The sequence below is a fragment of the Psammomys obesus genome, unplaced genomic scaffold (genome assembly GCF_907164565.1).
Source record: "Psammomys obesus unplaced genomic scaffold, mPsaObe1.curated_primary_1811, whole genome shotgun sequence".
Lineage (NCBI taxonomy): Eukaryota > Metazoa > Chordata > Mammalia > Rodentia > Muridae > Psammomys > Psammomys obesus.
The window spans coordinates 6252046-6273845 of record NW_026595981.1 but is presented as its reverse complement, the minus strand read 5'-3'; the positions used below and the strand labels follow the sequence as shown (position 1 = coordinate 6273845).

Here is a 21800-nt window from a genome sequence, read left to right as displayed (position 1 = left end):
AAGAGAAGAGAAGAGAAGAGAAGAGAAGAGAAGAGAAGAGAAGAGAATACTGCATGGAAATAATTCTGTAGGTCTTTAGAGGGTCTGGTTTAGACACCAAGCACATAGACATGTACGAGGGAAACCACTCTAGGCTGGGCAAGGACCAGCATCCCTAAAGGAGAGGAGGTCACATTAGTGCTCCGTGAGGTCGCCCAGTGCCTGAACCCTCCAGCCATATTGGAGACCTCAGGAGTACTAGATAGACCACTGAAGGATCTGCAGCAGTGTGGGGAGTAATCGTTCCTTCCTGTCCTCCAGAATGAGCCTTAAGAGCACTTCCTGAAAGGGTCAAAGGTCTCTAAGTGGTCAAACAGCACACACAAGAAATCTCAAAGTTTCTGGAAGTACAGAAATATCCAGCACTCAGATGTAAAATTCAGAATGCAATTCATCCAGTCAACAACCTTACAAACAAGACGTTGAATTCATAAAGAAATGAAAACTCAGTCATCCAAGAAGACACAGACAATTGTTAACAATAATTGAGGCAATTATTAACATTCTATTTTACATATTCAAAGGGCTTGAAAGAAGATTGGACATATTTAATAAATGCCTAGAAGACTTTTAAGTGACTTACAGTTGAACTTATAAACATGAAAAATATGAGAGAAAATGCAGTCAATAATATTAACAGTAGATTAGACCCTGTAGAAGAAATATTAGTAGATTTGGACTGAAACGGCTCACATGGGAAAGGTGTTTGCTGCCCAGTCCTGGTGCCTTGTGAGTTCAATCCCTGAAATCCGAGCAAAGATGAAAGGAGATACAGGACTCCACAAAGTTGTCCTCCACCCGCAACACGTGCACCTTTGGCACGCGTACAGAATAAACATAAATTGACAAATTCTTTAAAAGAAAAATTAGTAAATTTGAAAATACAGCAATAAAACTTTCCAGAACTAAACACACAGAAAAACAACAACAAAATAGACTCCAAATAAAGCATTAAAACAAAAACAAACCCCCAGAACACTCAGAAGGCAGAAGCAGGTGGATCTCTGAGTTCAAGGCCAGCCTGGTCTATACAGCGTGTACCAGGACAGCCAAGACTACACAGAGAAACCCTGTCTTGAAAAAAAAAAAAAAAAAAAAAGACATCTGACTTCATGTAGCATCCATGTAAGTAGGCTTGAAGACCCTAGAGGCTGGAGGGAGGGAACAGGGGCTTTAGTGAGAAGAGCAGAGAGGGGGAATCTTGAATACTGAAGAAAGAGTAGTTAATCTAGAACTTAATGCCCAACAAGTGTATCTTTCAAGAACTACAGTGACAAAAACTTTTCCAGGCGTGTGTGAAGTTGAATACTGTAGGAAGAATTAGAAGACATCATTCAAGCAGAAAGGAGAAAAGGAAATGTGTGAGCGTTTATGCTGTACACAGAATAGCATCAGCAGAAAAGCAAGCATTATGACTGTATTGTATAAACCCTGGCAAAACCACAAAAATAACAAAACAAGTTGTTACCAACAAATCAAGAAAGGATACAGAGGTCTGGAGAGCTGGCTCGGTGGTTGAACTGTACTTGCTATACTTTTAGGGGATCAGGGTTCGTTCCCAGCATCCACAACTGTCTGTAACTCCAGTTCCAGGAGAACAAGTACCCTTTCTGTCTTCTGTATGCAGACATACACTTAATGCACACACCTACATGTAGGCAAAACACACATTCACATGAAATAAATCTTAGAACAGAAAGGAAGGGAGGAGAAGCCGGGAGTGCAAGTGCAGGGCTCAGCAGCAGATAGTGTGTTCGCCTAATGCACACAAGGACCGGAATTCCATTCCCTAGAACCTCTCAAACAGAAATACAGACAAACAAGCCTCAGTGCATACAAATGCAGGACTGTGCAATAGGGAACAAAGAATAAATTGGACAAATAAATAAATTGAAAGAAGATAAATTTAAAACTAGCCTTACTGACCATCATATTAAATGTCAGTGGTCTAGCCACCACAATTAAAAGGAAATGTTGTGCCCTCCTGGCCCTGTGGAAACTTTTGCCATCTGGGGAGCTCTCCAAACCTTTAGCCGGGAGGGGGGGTGGGGGGTGGGTAGAGCTACTGAATGAAAGTTCAGCCTTCTAATCATGCCTTGGTCTTGGCAACCAGCCTCCATGACTCCTATTGCAAGGGTTTTGTGAACTCTGTATTGGGAGCCAGGGACAATAGTACAGGTTGAATATTCAGAATCTGAAATGTTGTGAAATATGAACATCTTGAGTGCTGGCATGACATTCAGAATGTTTCAGATTTTATATATGCAGTGTGTCGTGATCAGTTTGAACACTGTATAGAGGAGTTCAAGTCCAAGTGATGCGAATAGCAGGACAGCAGACTGAGGCTGAAATAAATGTCATTGAGCAAAGTTCGCAGTATAATCAGCTGGTCTCCACTCTAGATCCTAGTTCTGAACTCTGTAATCCAGGAACTCTGTTTATTGAATATTCCTGGGGATAGATGATCACACGGTCAAAAGAAGGTTTTTATTATCCAGATGTATACAACCACACACAAAAGTTTCAGTCATACTTCTTGTGTGTGCCTGCAACCCAAGAATGTACCTGACCCTACTGCCTAGGGAGGGAGGTTATACACACTCTCGTTTCTTATTTCATGGTATCTGGCAATCAGAACAGTCAGTGAATTGGGTGGCTCTGAGAATTCAGCCATTTTTAGAAAAGCCCAGTGTGACATCTCTCATTCCAGAGAAGACAGTTTAATGCCTGACAGTTCCATCCTGGGTTCTGATGAGTAAAAAATGAATTTTTATTGTTGGTTCTGTATTTCTAAGTTCAGTGCAAAACACCCTTAGATTATGTCTGTGTAGAATCTTTCATTCCCAAAGGTACACCAAGGCAAGCTTGATATGCTTCCAAAAAGCCCTCCTCTTCGTGAGTGTATTATTTTGAAGCAGCTGCTTTCCATTAACAACGGTTATTATAAAGTGTTTGTTAAGGTGAGAGACCACTACAAATAGCTCCTCCTGCTGTCTATCTGCTCTGCTCTGACTCTGCAGAAGCTTCATCTCTGACTCCTATGGAAACAACTGAACTACAAACAGCTTCCTTAAAGTGGCTAGAGAAATCAGAAGTTTTTTCCTGGGAAGAGGGTTTTAACTTTGGGTACAAAAAAACAAAATGAAGTCTTGTCTAGTTCTGAGTCTGCCATCCAGCTTTGCTATCACTTTGTGAAAATAAATATAAAATAAAAGAGTGTTCTCACATCGTTCTGGTGTTAAACAGAGATTCACCTATGTGTGTTGAATGTTTTCATATTTGTGTCAGTAGACCACATTAAGCAATCTACAGCTTTTATGCTGTCTGACAGGATGACTTTGACACTTAACTGATCTATGTTTTAAGATTTGAGTTGCTGAAACAAAAGGTAAATATTTGTTAGTCTCTGTGGAAACTGCATTTTGTTCATATGAACAATATTTCTGAGCAGCTTCAGTACAGTATCTGCTTTGAGAGTTATTTTTTTTGTTTTTAGATTAACTCATTATTTATCATAAAAAGGACATGTAGCCTTTTTGTCTCAACTCAAATGATCTCATGAGATTGGATAACGGGGTTTTAAAATTACATTCTTTTGCACCTCATTTGTTTGTTTCTCCATATGAGCTCATAAAAGGTGAAGGGAATTGTTTCCATTTATTTTTCAGGTCCTATGCTAGATGTTCTTGGTTCTATACAGTGAAAGCTTGATGAAAATGATGATGTTCTCCAAAACGGCTTTCATAGAACCATTTTGTTAAATGTTAATAGGCATTTGTTCAAAACGGATTGCATAGATTAAATGTACTATGGAAAAGTGAGTTCAACGTATGCAGACTCCTGGAACCTTTGATAACTTTCTGGATATCATAGCAAGAGCTGTGGTTTGCAGTATCTATCTATCCATGCAGACCGTGGGACCCTCTCTTCCACAAAACTCTGCAGAAAGCAGTGCTGTGCAGAAGCGCTAAGTGGAACTTTACACTCAATGCCTCAGATCTTCTGGAGCACTGTTGGGGGAGGCACTTCATGTATGTCACGGCAAAAACAGATGCTCTGCAGAGTAATCCCCGAGCACACAAACTCTACACTTACCATGTAGACTCGATTTTAATCATAGGCACAACTTACTGTCATGTTGAAGAATAAAAATTATGCTTTTATTATAGAGTAAATGTTTAGAGAACCGACTGATGGCTAAAACCAAGGCAAACGAGAGGAGATAAATTTCCATGTCAAGTTTCAATTTTGGTTTGCAACCTTCTATCCATAGCCCTGCCTGTCTGAATGCAGCTATCTGAATATCCTACCAAAGCACAGTGTTTTCAGATTAACCTCTAACTTCTTTGTTGATATCTTAAAAATAAGAAGGGGGGGGCATAAATTCTAGAGAGAATATATATGTATATATGACATATGCAGAGTTAAATTACTGAGTTAAATTCGATCTTTGTATGCTCTAGATACACATCCCTTATCAGATGTGATTTACACAACCTCTTCTCCCTATGTTTGGGTGTTCTGTTCACTTCCGTGGCAGGGTCTACATTTTATATTCCTAGTCCCCATGCTCTACATTTGCTGGACTTTCCCTGTTAAGCTGTAAAGAAAAATTATTGCCAAACTCAGCATACTCAGCATATCTGGAAACCACCATTCCTTTGAGATCACGGAGTGCCATCCATGATGACCTTCTACTGAGACTTCATCTCCACAGTCAGCGCCTCTGAGCCTAGGTGTTTCCAAACGCAACTTAGTTCCCTTTTGATGAGCTACTATGGCTTATTGGTTTGTTTGTTTGTTTTTAACAGGTGAATCGATTTAGTAAGGTAGAAGACCGAGCAATTTTTGTAACTGACCGTCACCTGTACAAAATGGACCCCACTAAGCAGTACAAGGTGATGAAGACTATCCCTCTGTACAATGTAAGTACACATCAAATAAAACACTCCTGTTCTCTGGACAGAGGGTCGGATAAACATGCAATCCCTGTGGTTTGGAGGATCCATGTCTTCCTGGAATTTTACACCAATTTTGTGTTGTATCAAAGCACAGTTTTCTATAAGAGGATTCAAAGTTTCTGGTAGAATAACTACAACAGTTTTTAAGGCTAAGAACAGTGGTTCTATGTGATATCTATTCCTACTGTTACATACTGTTCAAATGTGTTTTCTTACATACTTTTGTAAGTGTTGTGTGTCCATGTGGGTACACATGTGGGCAAGAGTGCATGTGGAGGACAGAGAACAGCCCTGGGTGTGTGCGACAGGAGCCATCCTTGGTTTTAGAGAGAGGGTCTCCTGACCTAGAGCTTACCAAGTAGGCTGGGGTGGCTGGCCAGTGAGCCCCAGGGATGCTCCTGTCTTCCCTTCCCCAGTGCTGGGATTATAAGCACACACCACTGTGCACAGCTTTTTATGTGGGTTCTGGAGCTTGAACTCGGCTCTTTCCGCTTGTGTGGCAAGCACTGTACTGACTGAGCTATCTCCCAGCTCTACTTTTACAAGTTTGTTATGGAAATGGAATAAAGTAGAAAAACAGTAGGAAATTATTTGTGAAAACATTACTGCCTTGACGTGTGTGTGTGTGTGTGTGTGTGTGTGTGTGTGTGTGTGTGTGTGTTTATGTGTGTGTGTAAGCCTAAGGTTGGTGTCACTCTTTCCACCTTATGCACTGAAGTTCAGTCTCTCTGTCAAACCCAGAGCTTACTGATATGGCTAATCCTGCTCTGAGGATCCCATCTCTGCCTTCAGAGGCTCAAATTATTGGAGGGCCACCATGCTCACTGGGCATTTACATAGGTTTCTGAGGATTCACACTTCAGCACTCACACTTGCACAATAAACCCAAGACATTTCCCCAGCCCCTACTACTTCTATTTTAAATATGAGCTTATATAACTCCCAGAAGTTAGTTTTTATCAAGATAGTCTACATTCATTTCCTAGTGGAATAATTTCTGATCTAAGTCCACTCTATAGTTAACGATTATACCTAGACTTTCAAATCCTGTAATCACTTTGATCTGAAACATGAAATTTGATGGCTATCTTCCTGAATCTCAATAAGAAATTTCATTTTTGTTGTTCTGAGACAGAGTCTTGCTGGTCTCAAACTCTTGAGTTGATATGATCCTCCAGAGCAGCCAGGCCTACAGGTGTGCACCACATCTGGCTTGGATCTGTTTTTTTCCTGTTTAACAGTGTTAGTTACACACGTGACTGTTCTGAGTCTCTAGACAGTGTCTACTGGACTACTAGGGCTTTTAAGCTATGGGGCAATTTTTCTGTCTGCTAGTTCTTAAATAGAGAAGTCTGTGTTTATCAAGTGCTAGAGTCTGCAAAGAGTATTATCTAAGGATTATTTTAAATCCCTTTGGTTTCTGCAAAAAGAAATAGGAAGCATATTGTTTTGTGGTTTTATTTTTTCTACTTCTGAGGTCCTTTGGTAGTAAGGAACAAACAAACAAAAAACATTCCTAGTTTGCTGAATGACTTCTGCATTTCTGAATAGCCAGTGTCTTTGGGTTTGGGATTTGATTTCACTGTGGTGCCCCTCCATTCCACCCTGCCCTACCACACACCTGCACCTCATTTCTTATCAACAGCAGAAAGGCCAGTGAATTGCAGCTAAGAAGAGACTTGAGAGGGCATTTAACCTTCTGAGCCAAGACCTGTAATCTTATATATCAGCCACAATTTAAGCCTGCAGATGTGGAATAGAAGGAAGAGGAGGGTGGACAAGGGAGAAAATTATATTTTTGTCAAAGTGTAAGGAGGAATGGAACCAAGCTAAAATAAATCATGGTATGTAATTTATTTCTCTGCCTTTATTTCTATGAAGGAGAACCCATGAAGTTCATGATATAAGTTCAACTAATAGTTAAACAACTCTTCAAACTGAAGTGTGTTCCTTTTTTCATTTTTTAAGATTTTTTTGTTTTTTTAATTATGTGTATAAGTGTGTGTGTTTGTGTGAATATATGCATATGCCTGGTACCCACAGAGTCCAGAGTCCAGTGGGAACCCACGAAGCTGGAGTTATAGTGGTTGTATGCCACTCAGTGTTGGTGCTGAGAACTTAACTCTCTAAGAGCAGCATGTGCTCTTAATGACTGAGCCATGTCTCTAGCCCCTGTCTTCCTTTTTTGCATTGACTATAAATAAAAATTTTTAAACCAGTTTAGTTTATAGTCATTTTCCCATCATCATTGTCGGGGACCTCAACAATGATCATATAATATCGTAAAGAATGATATTTAACTACGCTAGGAAAGCAGAAATCTGAGGGCTGGATCCTGCTATTGCAGATGTTCTCAGGGTCCCACCCACGTCGCTTTGTATCCCATGCCATTTTTGTGCACACCACACTGATTTCCAGCAGCCAACACCTTTGTCAAGAGGCTGCCCTCAGCCAGAGCCCCTGCCCTCTCACATAAATTAGAAACACAGTGAGCAATGGGCATACCCCAGGTCCTGTCCTTATCACCAAGATCATATCCCAACGCTTCCCCACAGAGCAAGCTGCAGTTGCCCTCAAGAATAGCCACCTTTCTTCTCCTGACCCAGGTCCCTCTTCCATACCACTGTCTGTGGCCTCCCAGATCATACTAATCAGCCTTTGCTTTGCCTCTGCTTCTGGGAGGAACTGACTTCAGAACAAGAAAATGCCTACCTCCTCCTTGGAGGCAATCTGGGTACAAAGGGAGACTTCCAAATATAGTCTGAAGGGAGGGGGGGTTAATCCTGAAGTAAATATGGCAATATTAAGCCTAAATATTTTATTATTAAAACATTTTTAAAGCAAAACAAAAGTTTAAGGCAATGAGCCATATTCTGTGATGGTGCTAGAAGCTGGGGGGTGCCGAAAATACTTTCTGCCTCAGCCTTAGCTGAGCACATGCCTGAATCCTGAACTACCTCAAGAGGCTAAAAGGTGTATCAGGTGTTAAGACCATTCTGGACTACGTAGTGAATTGAGGCCAGCCTACACACTATAGTGAAACCTTCAAAATAAATATTTAGAGAGAGAGAGAGTGTGTGTGTGTGTGTGTGGATACTTATATGTGTGAATGTGTGAGTCTGTGAGTGACTCTGTGAATGTGCCTGTGTGTGTGTGAATCTGTATGTGTCCATTCAACTTCCTTAACCTTCAATTTTAGTTCAGATCCAGTGTCTATTCCATAGATAATGAGGAGTCTAACAGAAAATGGGAAGGAATTCAGCAGTTAGGATGAACATTTAGGAGTGGATCCACGTAGGACTGGAGAAGGGAATTATGACTCTGGAGGGGAAAGAGGCAGATTAGTCACAAACATCCACAGTTAAATGGGGTGGGACGGTGGGGGACATTCACCAAAGGAAAGGGAGCAAAAGCCAAGCTCTGGGTTGTCTGTCTTCTCGTCTTTCCATGTGGGCATGGAGCTCTAATTGCCCGTTAGAGCCACAAGGTTATGGTGTATCAGACTAAGGAAGAAAAGAACAATGGGAATACATTGTTAAAATTCAATTTGAAAAGTTTTCAAAACTAAAAGTGATGAATTTTTTTTAGGAGATAATCAGTACAAAAATGCACCAGGCTCTCCCACGTCTAGCTCTCAGTCCCGCTCTCCCTCTTCCTGTCGTGTAGATTTCCTCCCTGATTTTGCTTGGCTCTTCTGTCTCTAAGAACAGATTGTACCACATATTGTTGTGTGTGAATAATGTTGGGAATATGTGTGGTGATAAGGGGAAGGACCTGGAAATCATGGCTGAACTTCTGTTTCAGGGCAGCCAGCGTGAACATTAGATAGCTTTGCCTCTCTGCCCTTTATGTGTTTTCTTGCTCACCTCTCTGCTGCCACATAGCATGTGTCAGCTTTAGACCCAAGTTAGAGTGAGCTACCCCAGCAACCTCTGAGCTTCATCCTGCAGTAAGGAATTATTCACTGTGTCTCAAAAAAAGCCTCTCCATAGCAATTGACGCCTCATGAACCAAATCGCACTTTTGTTCCTTGTCAAACACTGGCAAATCTATGCATATCCTTTGCTGACCTTTCTTTATTAATGCACAACAAAAACACCCAGCCAGTTCCAACATTCTCAGCACTTCCTAGTTCATTGAACTTGTAATCTAGCAGGAGCCAAGAATCCCAGCTGCTCGGGATAGTGAACACATCAGCTATCCCCTGGGGTCACCAATGGGAAGCTAAAAAACTTTTCCCTTCAGCCTCGGACCACTGACTTCCCGCTGCACTCCTCCCTATGATGCTGCAGCCACTGCCCCTCCAGCTCTCTCTTCCACAGCCCCACTGCACTCCTTGCTTTTGCTGTACTTTGAATCGTAATGAGCAGGTTCAAGGGACCTCAGGAAAAACAAGGGAATAGTTTGAAGATACAGCTACTAGAGAATTTGTCAGGATTTTAGGCAGCTATATACCATTGTCAATTTACACCCTCAATAGCAAACATTCAATTCAAATTACTGAATATTTATTATGTAGACACTTAGGTGTTGCTGTCATAGAAATGCCAAAATGTCACAGACTCTGCCCTTGCTCCTTCCCACTGAAGGAAAACAGACATACAGCTGTGGTGGGAGGGGCAGACAGAAGAGGGGGAGTTAGTCAATGAAATATGATAAGGAAATAATAAATTACAGAAGAAAAGACAAGATACAGTGAATGATTCTATGTTTTGTAATAAGGTCTTCAGGCCTCCCTGAGAGGCTGACACTTAAGCAAGAACTTAAAGGAGTTAAGGAATAGACCTATCTTCATTTGTGGGAAAGTGTTTCAGGCAGGAGAGCAAAAGGCAGACACAAGCCTTTTGAGAGCATAGGGAAATGTGTTCTGTAGAAGACGTGTTCAGGATCTTGATCTGGTGGTGGCTCACAGGTGTGGACATGTGTGGGCACCTATCAAGGCATTTATCTGAGATATATAAACCCTAGTGCATGCTTGCCATACATAGAAATAAAAAGAGAGAGAAGAAAGGATGCTGCTGATAAAGGGGCAGGACAGATATAAATGAAAGAGGGAAAAAAAAGGAGCAAAGAAGAAAATGACTATTAAGCTGGGGGAGATTGCAGATCCACAGACGGCGGTGTGTGAAGCCATGGCCTTCACAGTGGGAAATGCTATAGCAATTTCCCACAGCGACTGTTCCTCAGGGGGAAGGTAGCCATTGGCTACATCAGGGTGGGTCCTTCATAGATGGTGGGAAGCAAAGGCTCTGCACAACAGGTAACTTTCAGTACCTAGAGTTGGATCCTGCTCTATGTTCCTAACGTTGATGGTAGCTGCTCTGCTCATTTCTTCCAACAGCACATATGTTCTTAGTTTTTCTTTTCCCTTTAATTTCACTTTCACTGTTGGTTCTATTTTGTTTAGTTCTTTAAGAGAAGGTCTTATCATGTAACACAAACTGGCCTCCAGGTCTTCCTGCCTCAGCCTCCCAAGTGCTGGGATGACAGGAGAACATTACCACGCCTGGCTTTTTCTGTTCTTTAGGTTTTTCGTGTTCTAGCTCTCTTAGATGGGTGCTTTTAACTGCTTTAGTTTTAAAGTATTTTTCACTGCTTGTATGAGACTATAAATGTTTGTATTTAAGAATGGTTTGAGCTGAATTTTGCTTTTAATGTGATTCTAGCCTTGTTTTCATTTCTGTTGTGAGGTCCTCTTAAAGCCATGAGTAGTTTAGTAGCATTATTTCATAAATGGTAACTCGCAGTGTTTGAGTGTGTATGTTCCATGGAGAAGAGACTTGATTTCCCATTGCTCATTAGTGTCACACCTAACTTTAAGTTAAGTACTCACATTTCCTTTTCTGGTTTCTGAACCATGCTCTATTGTTGTTGGTTATCAATATTTACTATTGATTTATCTTTTAGTTAAGCAGCGGTTATTCCTAAACCAGCTGTATACATAAATCACCACACAGAGACTAGGATTTATTTAACTAAGCTAGAACACAATGCTGGACAATAGTTACTCCATCCTAAACCTCCAAGCCTGCAGTTTTTACCCATTATACTTGCTTTTAGTCATATCTCAGGTCTGGTTCATCTTTCCTTGTTGTTCGAAGTCCTCTCCTGCCAATCTCTGCTCTCCTCTCCTCCCACTCGCTTCCTTCTTCTCCCCTCCGGACCAGGATGTCCCACCCTATTCTCTCCATTGCACAGCATTGGCTGGTTGTTTTATTGACAATACAGAGAACAAATGGCGGCATGTTTACACAAAATTGAGACAGGTGATGCTTAGAATAAACATTACAATACAATGTCCGAAACTAGATAGTGGGGTAGAGAAATCAGATTTGAATGAACAAGGGTAAATTGCGTACATTCCACAAGAACATTACTCTAACACTCTATTATCCTTTTACAATACTCATTATCTTTTTACTGATAACTGCTTTTACTGCAGGTGGACACCGTTTTATGAATTCCAAGATTATAGTCACTTTCCAGGACCCTTCCTTTCAAGTTCACCCCATCTGGCTGGGGTGTCTCAATAGTAGAGTCCTTGAATTGCATGTGAGAGGCCTATTTGCAAAGCAAAACAAGTAGAATTCACCCTATTCCAACCTAACACTCATTCCCACACCACAAGAAGAGAAAGGATGTTGAAGAAGGTGACAAAGGTAAGCCTGTCAGGAGAGATGTAGATACTACACACACTCAAGCATAGCCTGTTCATTCTTCCCTAACCCGCTGGGAACCACTGGCCATTCTCATGTCTCTCTAGCTGTACCCTGTCCAGAATGTCATGTGTCAGCACCATATAGTATGTAGACTTTCAGATTGGCTTCTTTCACTTAGCAATAAGCATTTAAAGTTCCCTGTGTCTATCTATGCCTTTTTCCAATCAATGAATAATATTCTGTTATATGGAGGTACCAGCTTGTGCTTTTCCATTCACTATTGGAAGAAACTTTGGTTGCTTCTGGTTCGGAGCAGTCGTGAATAAGCTACTATAAATATTTGCATGCAGGTTTCATATGTGGACATGAGCTCTTGGATCAGTTGGATAAATACCTAGGAGTGCACTTACTCAGTCACAGATGAGACTCAGTTCAGCTCTGTAAGAACTGTCAGTTTTCTTCCAATGTGGCTATACCATTTTGTATTCTAAGCAGAATTAGGGTGCTTATTTCTTCACATTCTCACTGTTTGATGTTCTGCATTTGCTTGCATTTCACCCATTCTAATATATATGTATGTGTATGTGTGTTTATATATGTGTGTATGTATATACATACATATGTATGGATATATATATATATATATATAATTGCCCTAAAATATGTAATTCAGTATTCACTACATCCCTATTTTTAACCACAATAACCATATCCCTACTCTTTGTTAGTTTATATTAAGGTGATAAAGACTGACTTTTTTTTTTTTTAATAAACCTAAGCAAATCTGTTTAAAGATACATTTGGTGCCTTCCTCCCCTCTGACTAGCAAGCACTGTATAACCATTTGTCATTTAACAGTGGTTCTGGTCAGTCTTCCCAGGAAAAACAAAAATAAGGTATCATAGCAGATCCTTGAGAATATTTTCAGCAAACATCCTTACAAATGACATAATCACATAATAGTAAAAGTGATCTGAAGAGAAACATTCAAGTTACATGTGACCCCCTTTAGCAGCTAAGTGAGCCTCTATGTACAAACACTGATGGGTTGGGTTAGGGTTTCAGCCAGCTGCAATCTGTGTTGTATCTTCCCTCACAGTCACTTTCTCTACCATGTTTGTATATTGTGCTTTCAAATGAGAGCATTAGTTCCAACATATTTGTCAAGAAAGGTTTAAATTTTTGCAAAGGATGGTATAATAAGGGTTTAAGTCTTTTGTGAATCTGAGAGGTTTGTGCTTCCTGCGCCTTGATGGGAGAATAAAGACAAGATATTATATTACCTGCATAATTAGCAGTGCGGGTCCAGTGCTTTGATCGCCACCTCTTTGACTCCGAGAATTACCCTGGGAAATCACAGTTAAGTTGACGGGAAAGGTTGCCCCCTGGTTGGAGCATGTTGCTTAAATAATGTACTTTCTGCTATTCGGGTCATGTAGGCACTTGCGCACGCAGGCCAGTGCTCAGGAAGGAGGTGGCCTAAATTAGGTGGAGTTTACATAAACATTAAATCTGTTTGTTGCTTTTGAGGGAGACCACGTAAGCTGAATCACTTAGCCTGAGTGCCACTGGAATCTTTCACCCTCCTTTTGTTGGCGAGTGTTAGTTTTGCCTGATGAATTAGTCTGAAAAATGTTTGAATTTGCCTGTTATTGTTGTTTTGATATAGACCCTTTTATTAGTATGGGCTTGAGGGCTAAGGGAAGTAGCCAATTAATTATTCTCGTCCCTCCTTTAGTTCAGTGTGAAATACAAAACTGTAAACAGGGAAGAGGAAAGAGACAATTATCTGAACTGATGTGCAGGTTTGGTAGAGCTCAATGGGCTGTAATTATGCCAGGCTCCGTGCTTTATTACTGTTTGACGTGGCTTGCTAGAAAGATTTTGCTCTGTTTGGAAGATTGATTGTCCTTTTAATGTATGTGGGATATGGAGGTGGGTGTCTGATCCCTGTTGAAATCCATCCGCCAGCCTGCTCTACTCCCAACCACCATTTCTAAAGCACCCTCTCCTCCTGGCAGTGTCCCAAAGGAATGTGTTTCCATAGTAACCTCAACAGAGGCAATCAGCTGTTGTCTGGCACCGCCTGAGCTGGTATGTGCTAGCCTTCTCCCTTCCCGATCCTCCTTCAAGCCTTTAAAACACTATATTTATTAGTCCTCTTTAATGGAAGTTTATAATCCCTTAATGTCACACTCTGAGTAGTACTTGGGTTTATTTATTTATTTAGGTAATAAATCTACCTTCCTAATTAATTCTCAGCAGGTCCTGGGAGCTCAATTATTTTGAACATCTTGTGCAAATGTTTGTATTTCTGCCTGTTGTAACAAAGAAACTGCTTAGCAAAATTAGATATTCAGAAACCTCTGTCTATACTGGAAATAAATTTGGAAAAATACAGATCTAAAGTTTTAGATGAATTTTTCAGGGTTTTTTTTTTTTTTTTCTCATTATCACGCTAGTGACAAAGCAGTCTTTCTCTTATTGTATGTTTCAGCATTTAGTGATTCTGTTGCTGAATTCCTGGCCATAGGTATTTAAAAATCTTCTTTGAAAGGTGGTATCTGAGACATGCTCTCTCAACATTTATTAATCAGACGAGAGGGGGAGAAGCACACGTGCAGAGTTTCCCTGCCCGCTGTTTTCCTGGCATGTGTGCAGAAGTAAACGCCTTTTGTTACACTGGTTAGACACCACGACTTATGCAAAACAATACCGAGCAAATCAAGCAGTAGTCTCTTTCAGACACTGTGTCAAGACATCTTTGAAATCGAAAATTGACTTTCCAGGTCTCGTATTGATGGAGATGGACTCTTCCTGGTGTCTGAAAGCAAAAATCATCCTGGCAGGACTCCTATAAAAGGCATCTTGGTAAAGAAATGCAAAGGCGTTGGAGACCCTAAGTATAAGAAAGTAAGCATACCACCCCTTATTTTACCAGAGAGCAGACCGCTTGAAGCCAGATCCTTTCAAAACAAAGCCCTAAATAGAGATACACATACAAACACATTTCTGCATTTGCACAATAGACATCCCCATGCTGAGGCAATTATAAGCTTCCTTTATGTAAGTGTCTTATCAGGCCCTGGGGATGTTGCTCAGGGGTAAAGCACTTGCTTGGCATGTAGGAAGCCTTGGGTTTTGTCCCCAGCACCATTAAAAAGAAAAAACAACTATCCTGTCAGAACTTTTGTCTATCCATGAACATTTTTGAGCAGCTTTGAACATTTTGTAGCATGCTGACAATTCCACACTGGCAGCACAAGAGTGCTTCTATGACACCTCCTGCTTCATGGGAGAAACACATTACATACCAGCTCGTGCCGCATAATCCCTGGGCACGTGCCCAACAGTCCCGAGGTCCAGTCACTATAATGTCTTGCTCTCAGAAAGAAAGGTTCACTCAGAAAGGTGAAGCAACACAGCCAAGACTTCCAAACTCCCAAACAAAGGAGCTGGGCTTCACGCCCACATCTGCTCAGCCTAGCACCAACCTCTGCTCCACTGCCTCCCATTTATGAAAAACATGCAAAACTAAAATCTCTTTGGAAGGGTACTGGGAACCAAAGCCAGAGTCTTGCACATACCTAAGCTATAACCACAGCCCTAATGTTTTATTTTCAAAAGCGAAATTAAAAAAAAAAAGAATGAAACTAATATCTGTCACATAGCTGATGTCTTTAGCAGCCTAACTCTGATATGTCTCCATATCAGAGGAAGCACCTTTCATAAGGAAAGATACCAATTTGAGAAGAAAGTGGTCATTGGTGTGAGGTTTCAGGATAGTGTTTCTGACCCCAAACCCCAAGTTAACTACAAAATCAGACTTCTTCCTGCTGTGCCCTATGTCACCTTCTATCTCCTTGCAGTGTCCTTGTTTATATAAATCTTCCTTACATTATTAACGGTTCCTTTCCAAAACATTTCATCTTAACCTGTTAAGTACAAGTTACTAATGAGACGTCAGAAAACTGGAGAATCAATACCTACCTCATATATCAGTGGATAAAGGAATGATCCATTAGAATAAAAAGAAAAAAATAAAGCGATTGCTCCATTTCTGTTGTGAGGAAAAATAATAGCACTTTTAAAGAGAGCTGCCACATCATTCTTGAGATCACACAGTCTGTCTTTCCACAGACAAACCCCCACAAGAAGGATGCTACACCAGAAGATGGTCCTTTCAACACTGATGCTTAGAGATTGTAATTTGGTTATTTCAAGTCTAACTTGGGGTTCTTAGGACCCTTAGCTACACACTAAAACGATCCGTGGAGTTTGGAGGTTTTGTGTTGGGACTTCCGTTTTGGTTTTGTTGGGGATTGAACCCTGGGCCTCAGGCATGCTGAGATTTCTATCATGGGCTACATCCCAAACTTCTCATAGAGGTTTAAAAAATCTTATACCTAGGCTGTACTAGATGCTAGTGAAATCAGACCTCTCAGATAGGCATAGGGGAAGAGAGGTCCTCTGTACCCTGCTTTGTTCATATGTGGACTCTTTAGATGGACATAGGGACCCAAGTAATACAAATGCTGATTAAGAAGATAAGTGCATATGCATTTTACTATGTCTTCATGTATGTGATAATCTCTACAAGAGTCAAGGAATAAGCTAGGGTCAGATGGAAGGGGAGGAGGACCTCCCCATCAGTGGACTTAGAAAGGGGCAGGGAGGAGACGAGGGAGGGAGGGTGGGATTGGGAGGGAATGAGAGAGGGGGCTACATCAGGGATACAAAGTAAATAAACTGTAATTAATATACAAAAATAAAAATAATTAGAGATTAAAAAAATAAAGAAAGAAATGGTCAGGACCTACTTAGAGGTAAAGATTGCTCCAAAAAGATCACCTATGCAGGTTCATTCCAATCTCAGGTACCAGTCTCAGTAATCAAGGAAGATTTTCACTTTGACATTTGGGCACCGACATACACACAGAACCAGAAAGCACTTTTGTGGCCTGTTACGGAATGCCTGTTCTGCTCCCCATATTTCTATTATGCCTCTTTTGTTTTATTTTTTGATGAAGAAAGTCTTTTTTGTTTTGTCCTGTTTTTGCTTTTTGAGACAGGGCTTACTATGTAGCCCTAATATTCTCAATTGTATTCAGTCAACTGATGTGTGTGTGTGTGTGTGTGTGTGAGAGAGAGACAGAGACAGAGCAAGGTACAGTGGTCTGAATATGTTCCTCTGAACTTCCTGAGTTCACATCCCAAGTCCTAAGATGATGGCATTAGGTGATGGGGCCCTTGGAGGGCTCTATCCTCACAAGATTAATGTCCTTATACCAGAGACTAGACTGACCCTCACACTTTCCACTCCCTGAGGACATCATAAAGTCAGCAGTCTGCTGCCCAAAAACCTAGTCTGAACATGCACTGCCCTCTGATCTTGGACTCCTAACACCCAGGACTGTGACAAATAAAATCCTCTTGTTTATAAAATACCCAATTTGGGTTTTTTTCTTTTCATAGCAGCCCAAATAGATTAAGAAAGAAGAGGGGCCCAGTCATGGTAGCGCACACCTTTAGTCCCAGCACTTGGGAGGCAGAGGCAGGCAGATCTCTGCGAGTTTGAGTCCAGCCTGGTCTACAAAGCTAGTCCAGGACAGCCAGAACTGCACAGAGAAACCCTGTCTTGAAAAACAAAACAAAACAGAAAAAAGAAGAAGGGTGGTGATGGTTATGGTTGAAACCAGATTTTGTTTTTCTAGATCAGGCTGGGCTTGAAATCACTATGTACCCCAAGCTTCCTTCAAATTTGGAATCCTCCCAACTCAGCCTCCCATGTACTGGTATTACTGACATGCTCTACCACATGATCTGTGGTCAGTATCAGAAATTGACTCTCTGGGCTGGAGAGATGGCTCAGTGTTTAAAAACACTGGCTGTTCCTCCAAAGGTCCCAAGTTCCATTCCCAGCAACCATGTGGTGGCTCACAACCATCTATAATGAGATCTGGTGCCCTCCTCTGGCGTGCAGGTGTACATGCAGATAGAACACTGTATACATGACAAATAAATAAATCTTTTTTAAAAAGGGAAAAAATTTAATCTCCTTGAAGTTCAAGGTTAGTCTTGTGAAAAGATCTTTCTTGGGCTGGAGAGATGGCCCAGAGGTTAAGAGCACGGGCTATTCTTCCTAAAGGTCCTCAGTTCAATTCCCAGCAACCACCTGGTAGTTCATCTATAATGAGATCTGGTACCTTCTTCTGGCATGCAGACAGAATAATGTATAAATAATAAAGAAATAATTTTTTTCAAAAACAAGATCTTTTCTTAAATAAGAGTAATGTAGGCCAGGCATTGTGGTACACAACTGTAACCCCAGCACTGAGGAGGCTCAAGCAGGAGCACCAATAAATGGAGACCAGCCTGATCCACAGAGAAGCACCCTCTCTATAAACAAATAAATAAATGATCCCAGCCTTTATAATGACATCTCACTTGCTCCCACCCCACCACATCTTGGGGAGGTGCCTATGCTGGTTCTGAACTCTGGCCCTAAGTAGGCATCTGGTACATGAGTTTCTCTGTTATTGGTTGGATCCAGAACAAACTTTGCACAAAACTGTTACAATTAAGTTTAACTGCATTACAGAAAGAACCTCACTTTCCAAAGGACATACAATAAAAGAATTGTATTTTATTGGACTTGAACCTAACCAAAGACATCTTTACATTGTGCCATAGATGAAGGAATGCCCAGCAGGGACAAACAACTGACCAGTTCAGTACCCCCTCCACTTTGCTAAATTCTTCATTGGACTTTGGTGGAGAGAGCAGCCATTTTCCTGCTTCAGAAGCCACCTCCTGCATCTGCCTTTCCGCCCTTGCTCTCCAATGCCCTTGGTAATTCAGATCCTAGAATTACCAAGGAGGAGTTATGAAAATGCTTTATTTGAATTTGAAGAGCATTTAAATACATATGGTAAATGAAGTCTTATCCAGTGGGGTCTGGGAATACAGCAGTTAGGACATGTGGGAGTATACAGGTCCTGGTCAAATAACAACAGCCTTAATAGGTCCATGTAAACACATCTGAAATAGCACATGGTTCATAGCATAGTTCTCATCACATGGTTAAAGTGCTCAGCAATCATAATCTGCTTGTAAACTGACAACCCTGAAGAAGCCAGAGGAATAGGAGAAAGCCAGAATTCAGGGCCTCGCTGTTGGCTCTCTTCCTGTTTATTCTCACTGTCTTCTCAGATAACTGTGTGGACTCCTCACGTATTCCCTCAAAGACATACTCCAAGTGATTCATTCACCTCCATGGAGTCCTTCTCAGTACCTTTCTCACTACTCTAGTCTTCACTCCCACCTGACACATTATATGGTTGTCTAAAATCTGTCTCCCCCATTTTCCCTCTGGAACATGGACTTTACCCCCATACAATAAGTGTTCAATGAATGATTGCTGTTGACCTGGACAGGTTAAGACTGGAGATAGGAAAAGCAGTTAAGAAGCCACTGCTGTGGCATGTTGAGAAACTCAGACAAGAAAAGGAAAGGAAGCGGGTGGTGGTCCAAGAGCTGCCCAGGGAGCTATCAAGATGACTCGGTGATGGAGAACACTCGCTACTCTTCCAGAGAATCTGAGTTTGGTTCCTTGCACACGTTTGGTGGCTCCAGTTTCACGGGAATGTAAGCTCTCTTCTGGCCTGTTCGAGCAGCTGAGCACATGTGTATACACACATGGAGAGAGGGGAGAGACATGAAAATAAATTTTAAAATGGAGAAAATCTGCTTCAAGTATAGAAACAATAGGCAGTATAGAAACAGGACGCCTGGGCAGGTAGATAGCAGTCCTGGTTCCTCCTCAAGATGGGAAGTGTAGGAAAAGAAGCAGAGGTGCAAGAAGGAATATGCCTTAAATAGGCTGCATGTGAGAGTCTGGGGAATGTAAAGCGAGCCCAATAGACAGTCACCTGTCTGGAGGGCCGTCTACGCTGGAGTCTCTTGCTGGGCTCCATTGCTATAACAAGACACCACAGCTGAGCGGCTAAGCCACAGGAAGGTATTTCTTGCATCCCTAGAGGCCAAGAAGACCCATCACCACACTGCAGCATTAAATGCTGTACACACAAAGAAGGGTAGAAATGGCTTTGTGGATGAGGAAGGGTTTCTGAAGTCCATAGGTATATGCCTATGGACTTGTGTATTTTCTATGATGGACATAGGTATTTATTTCCAATCATTTGTGTTTGGGGACATTTTGCCTGCATATATGTCTCTGCACCACATGCATGCCTGATGTCTGATGAGGCCAGAAGAGAGCATGGAGCCCCTGGGACTGGAGTTACAGATGGTTGTGAGCCCCAATGTGGGTGCTGGGGATTGAGCCTGGATCTTGTGGAAAAGCAGCCAGGTCTCTTAATCACTGAGGCATCTCTGCAGTTCCATTTCCATTTTTTTTTTAAGATTTTTTTTTTATCTTTATGTCTATGGGTGTTTTGTCTGTATGTATGCCTCTGTACCATGTGTGTGCTTCATGCCCGTGGAGGCCAGAAGAGGGCATTGGATCCCCTGGAACTGGAGCTACAGTTGCCAGCCACCATGTGGGCACTGGGAATCAAACAGCCCTGGGCTGCCTTAGAAGAACAACCAATGCTCTGAACAGCCTAGCCACCTTTCCAGCCCAAGTTCTCTGTGTTCTCTGTCTCCCTGGCCATCTTAGAGCTCACGCAGTAGACAAGGCTGACCGTGAACTCAGAGATCTGCCTGCCTCTGCCTCCTGAGTGCTGGGCTGTGCACCACCTCCACCCAGCCCTTTTCCAAGTTCTCAGACCAGTGGTTCGCAACCTTCCTAATGCAGCAGCCCTTTAATACAGGTCCTCATGTGGTGACCCCCAACCAGAAAGTTATTCCATTACTACTTCATAACTGTACTTTTGCTCCTGTTATGAATTGTAAATACCTGATATTCGAGATATCTGATAGGTGACCCCCCAAAAAAGGGTCGAGACCCACAGGTTAAGAACCACTGTCCTAAAGCATTACATGAGCCACTGCTTTGGGTGATGCAGAGTAACAGATTTTAAGAGGTATGTTCTAGACTGGAATGGGAAGAGGCAGGGAAGCTATTTCAGGGACTCTTGGAATTGTCTCTATGGATGCTCTAGTACCAGAAGTGGAGAGACGAGATAAGACATGAGATTCCTGAGCCATTCTTCATTCAAATTGGCAGTTTAGAAAATATTTTCTGTGTGCACTAGTTCAATGTTCTCCATGAAGTAATTTAAATAATTTTGTTATTAAAAAATATTTAGGCTTCTCAGTGGGGTGAGCCGGTACACGCCTTTAATCCAACACTCTGGGAGGCAGAGGCAGGCAGATCTCTGAGTTCAAGGTCTACAAAGAACTCCAGGACAGCCAGGGCTATACAGAGAAACCCTGTCTCAAAAAAGAAAAATATATATATTTTAAAATATTATGAAATATTAAAAATAGTTTTAATACTGTTATGAGGCAGTATTAATATTAAGTGTTAAGCCCCCCACTTTCAGGTGAAAAGGCAGAGAGCATTGATAGGGCTTTCCCAGCACAGCATGTGTGCAAGTATGTGTATGTATATGCACGCGTGCATATATGTTGGTTCATTATTTGTTGCCTCCTGAGTATGTCCTGGATTAGATTTCCTCCTCACTATAGGCTGTAGAGTACTTCTCAGAATCCCTATCAAAGTGTGATTGATGGAGGCCAAGTACAATCCCATCTTACAGCACAGTAGCCAAAACGGTTAGAAAAACACTGAAGTCACTAACAAACCTGAAACAGAGAAAAGCTAATGTGTATAGATTCAGCTTGTTGCCAAAGGTAGGGTAAGAACAAAGTACCTAAAGTGATGAATGCGTAATCTTTTTGCATCAGGAAGGTCATTAATTGGTAAGGTAAAGAATTTCAATTAAAAGACCAATAAGGAAAGCAACTTAATTAAGTTGGTATTTTAAGAAAAAGAAAAAAATTTAAAATAGATTTTTTAAAACTAGATTTAATTAGTAAAACAATTATCTTTTTAAAATAATAATTTGACCATCTAAGACCCAATTATTTAGTAGCTTCACCAGATCAATGATTTTATACAATTAGAATCACTTGGGAAGTTTCCCAAATGAAATAAATCAGAATATCCCCCAAC

The 21800-nt window shown here is 41.3% G+C and overlaps 1 protein-coding gene across 1 annotated transcript in view; it reads left to right on the top strand.

Moving 5' to 3' along the window:
- Positions 1-21800, top strand: part of Myo1d (myosin ID) — a 294625-nt gene that overhangs the window by 180806 nt on the left and 92019 nt on the right. The window contains exon 20 of the mRNA XM_055620037.1: positions 4851-4964. Coding sequence (XP_055476012.1) covers positions 4851-4964 — 114 coding nt within the window. The remainder of the gene's footprint in view (positions 1-4850; positions 4965-21800) is intronic.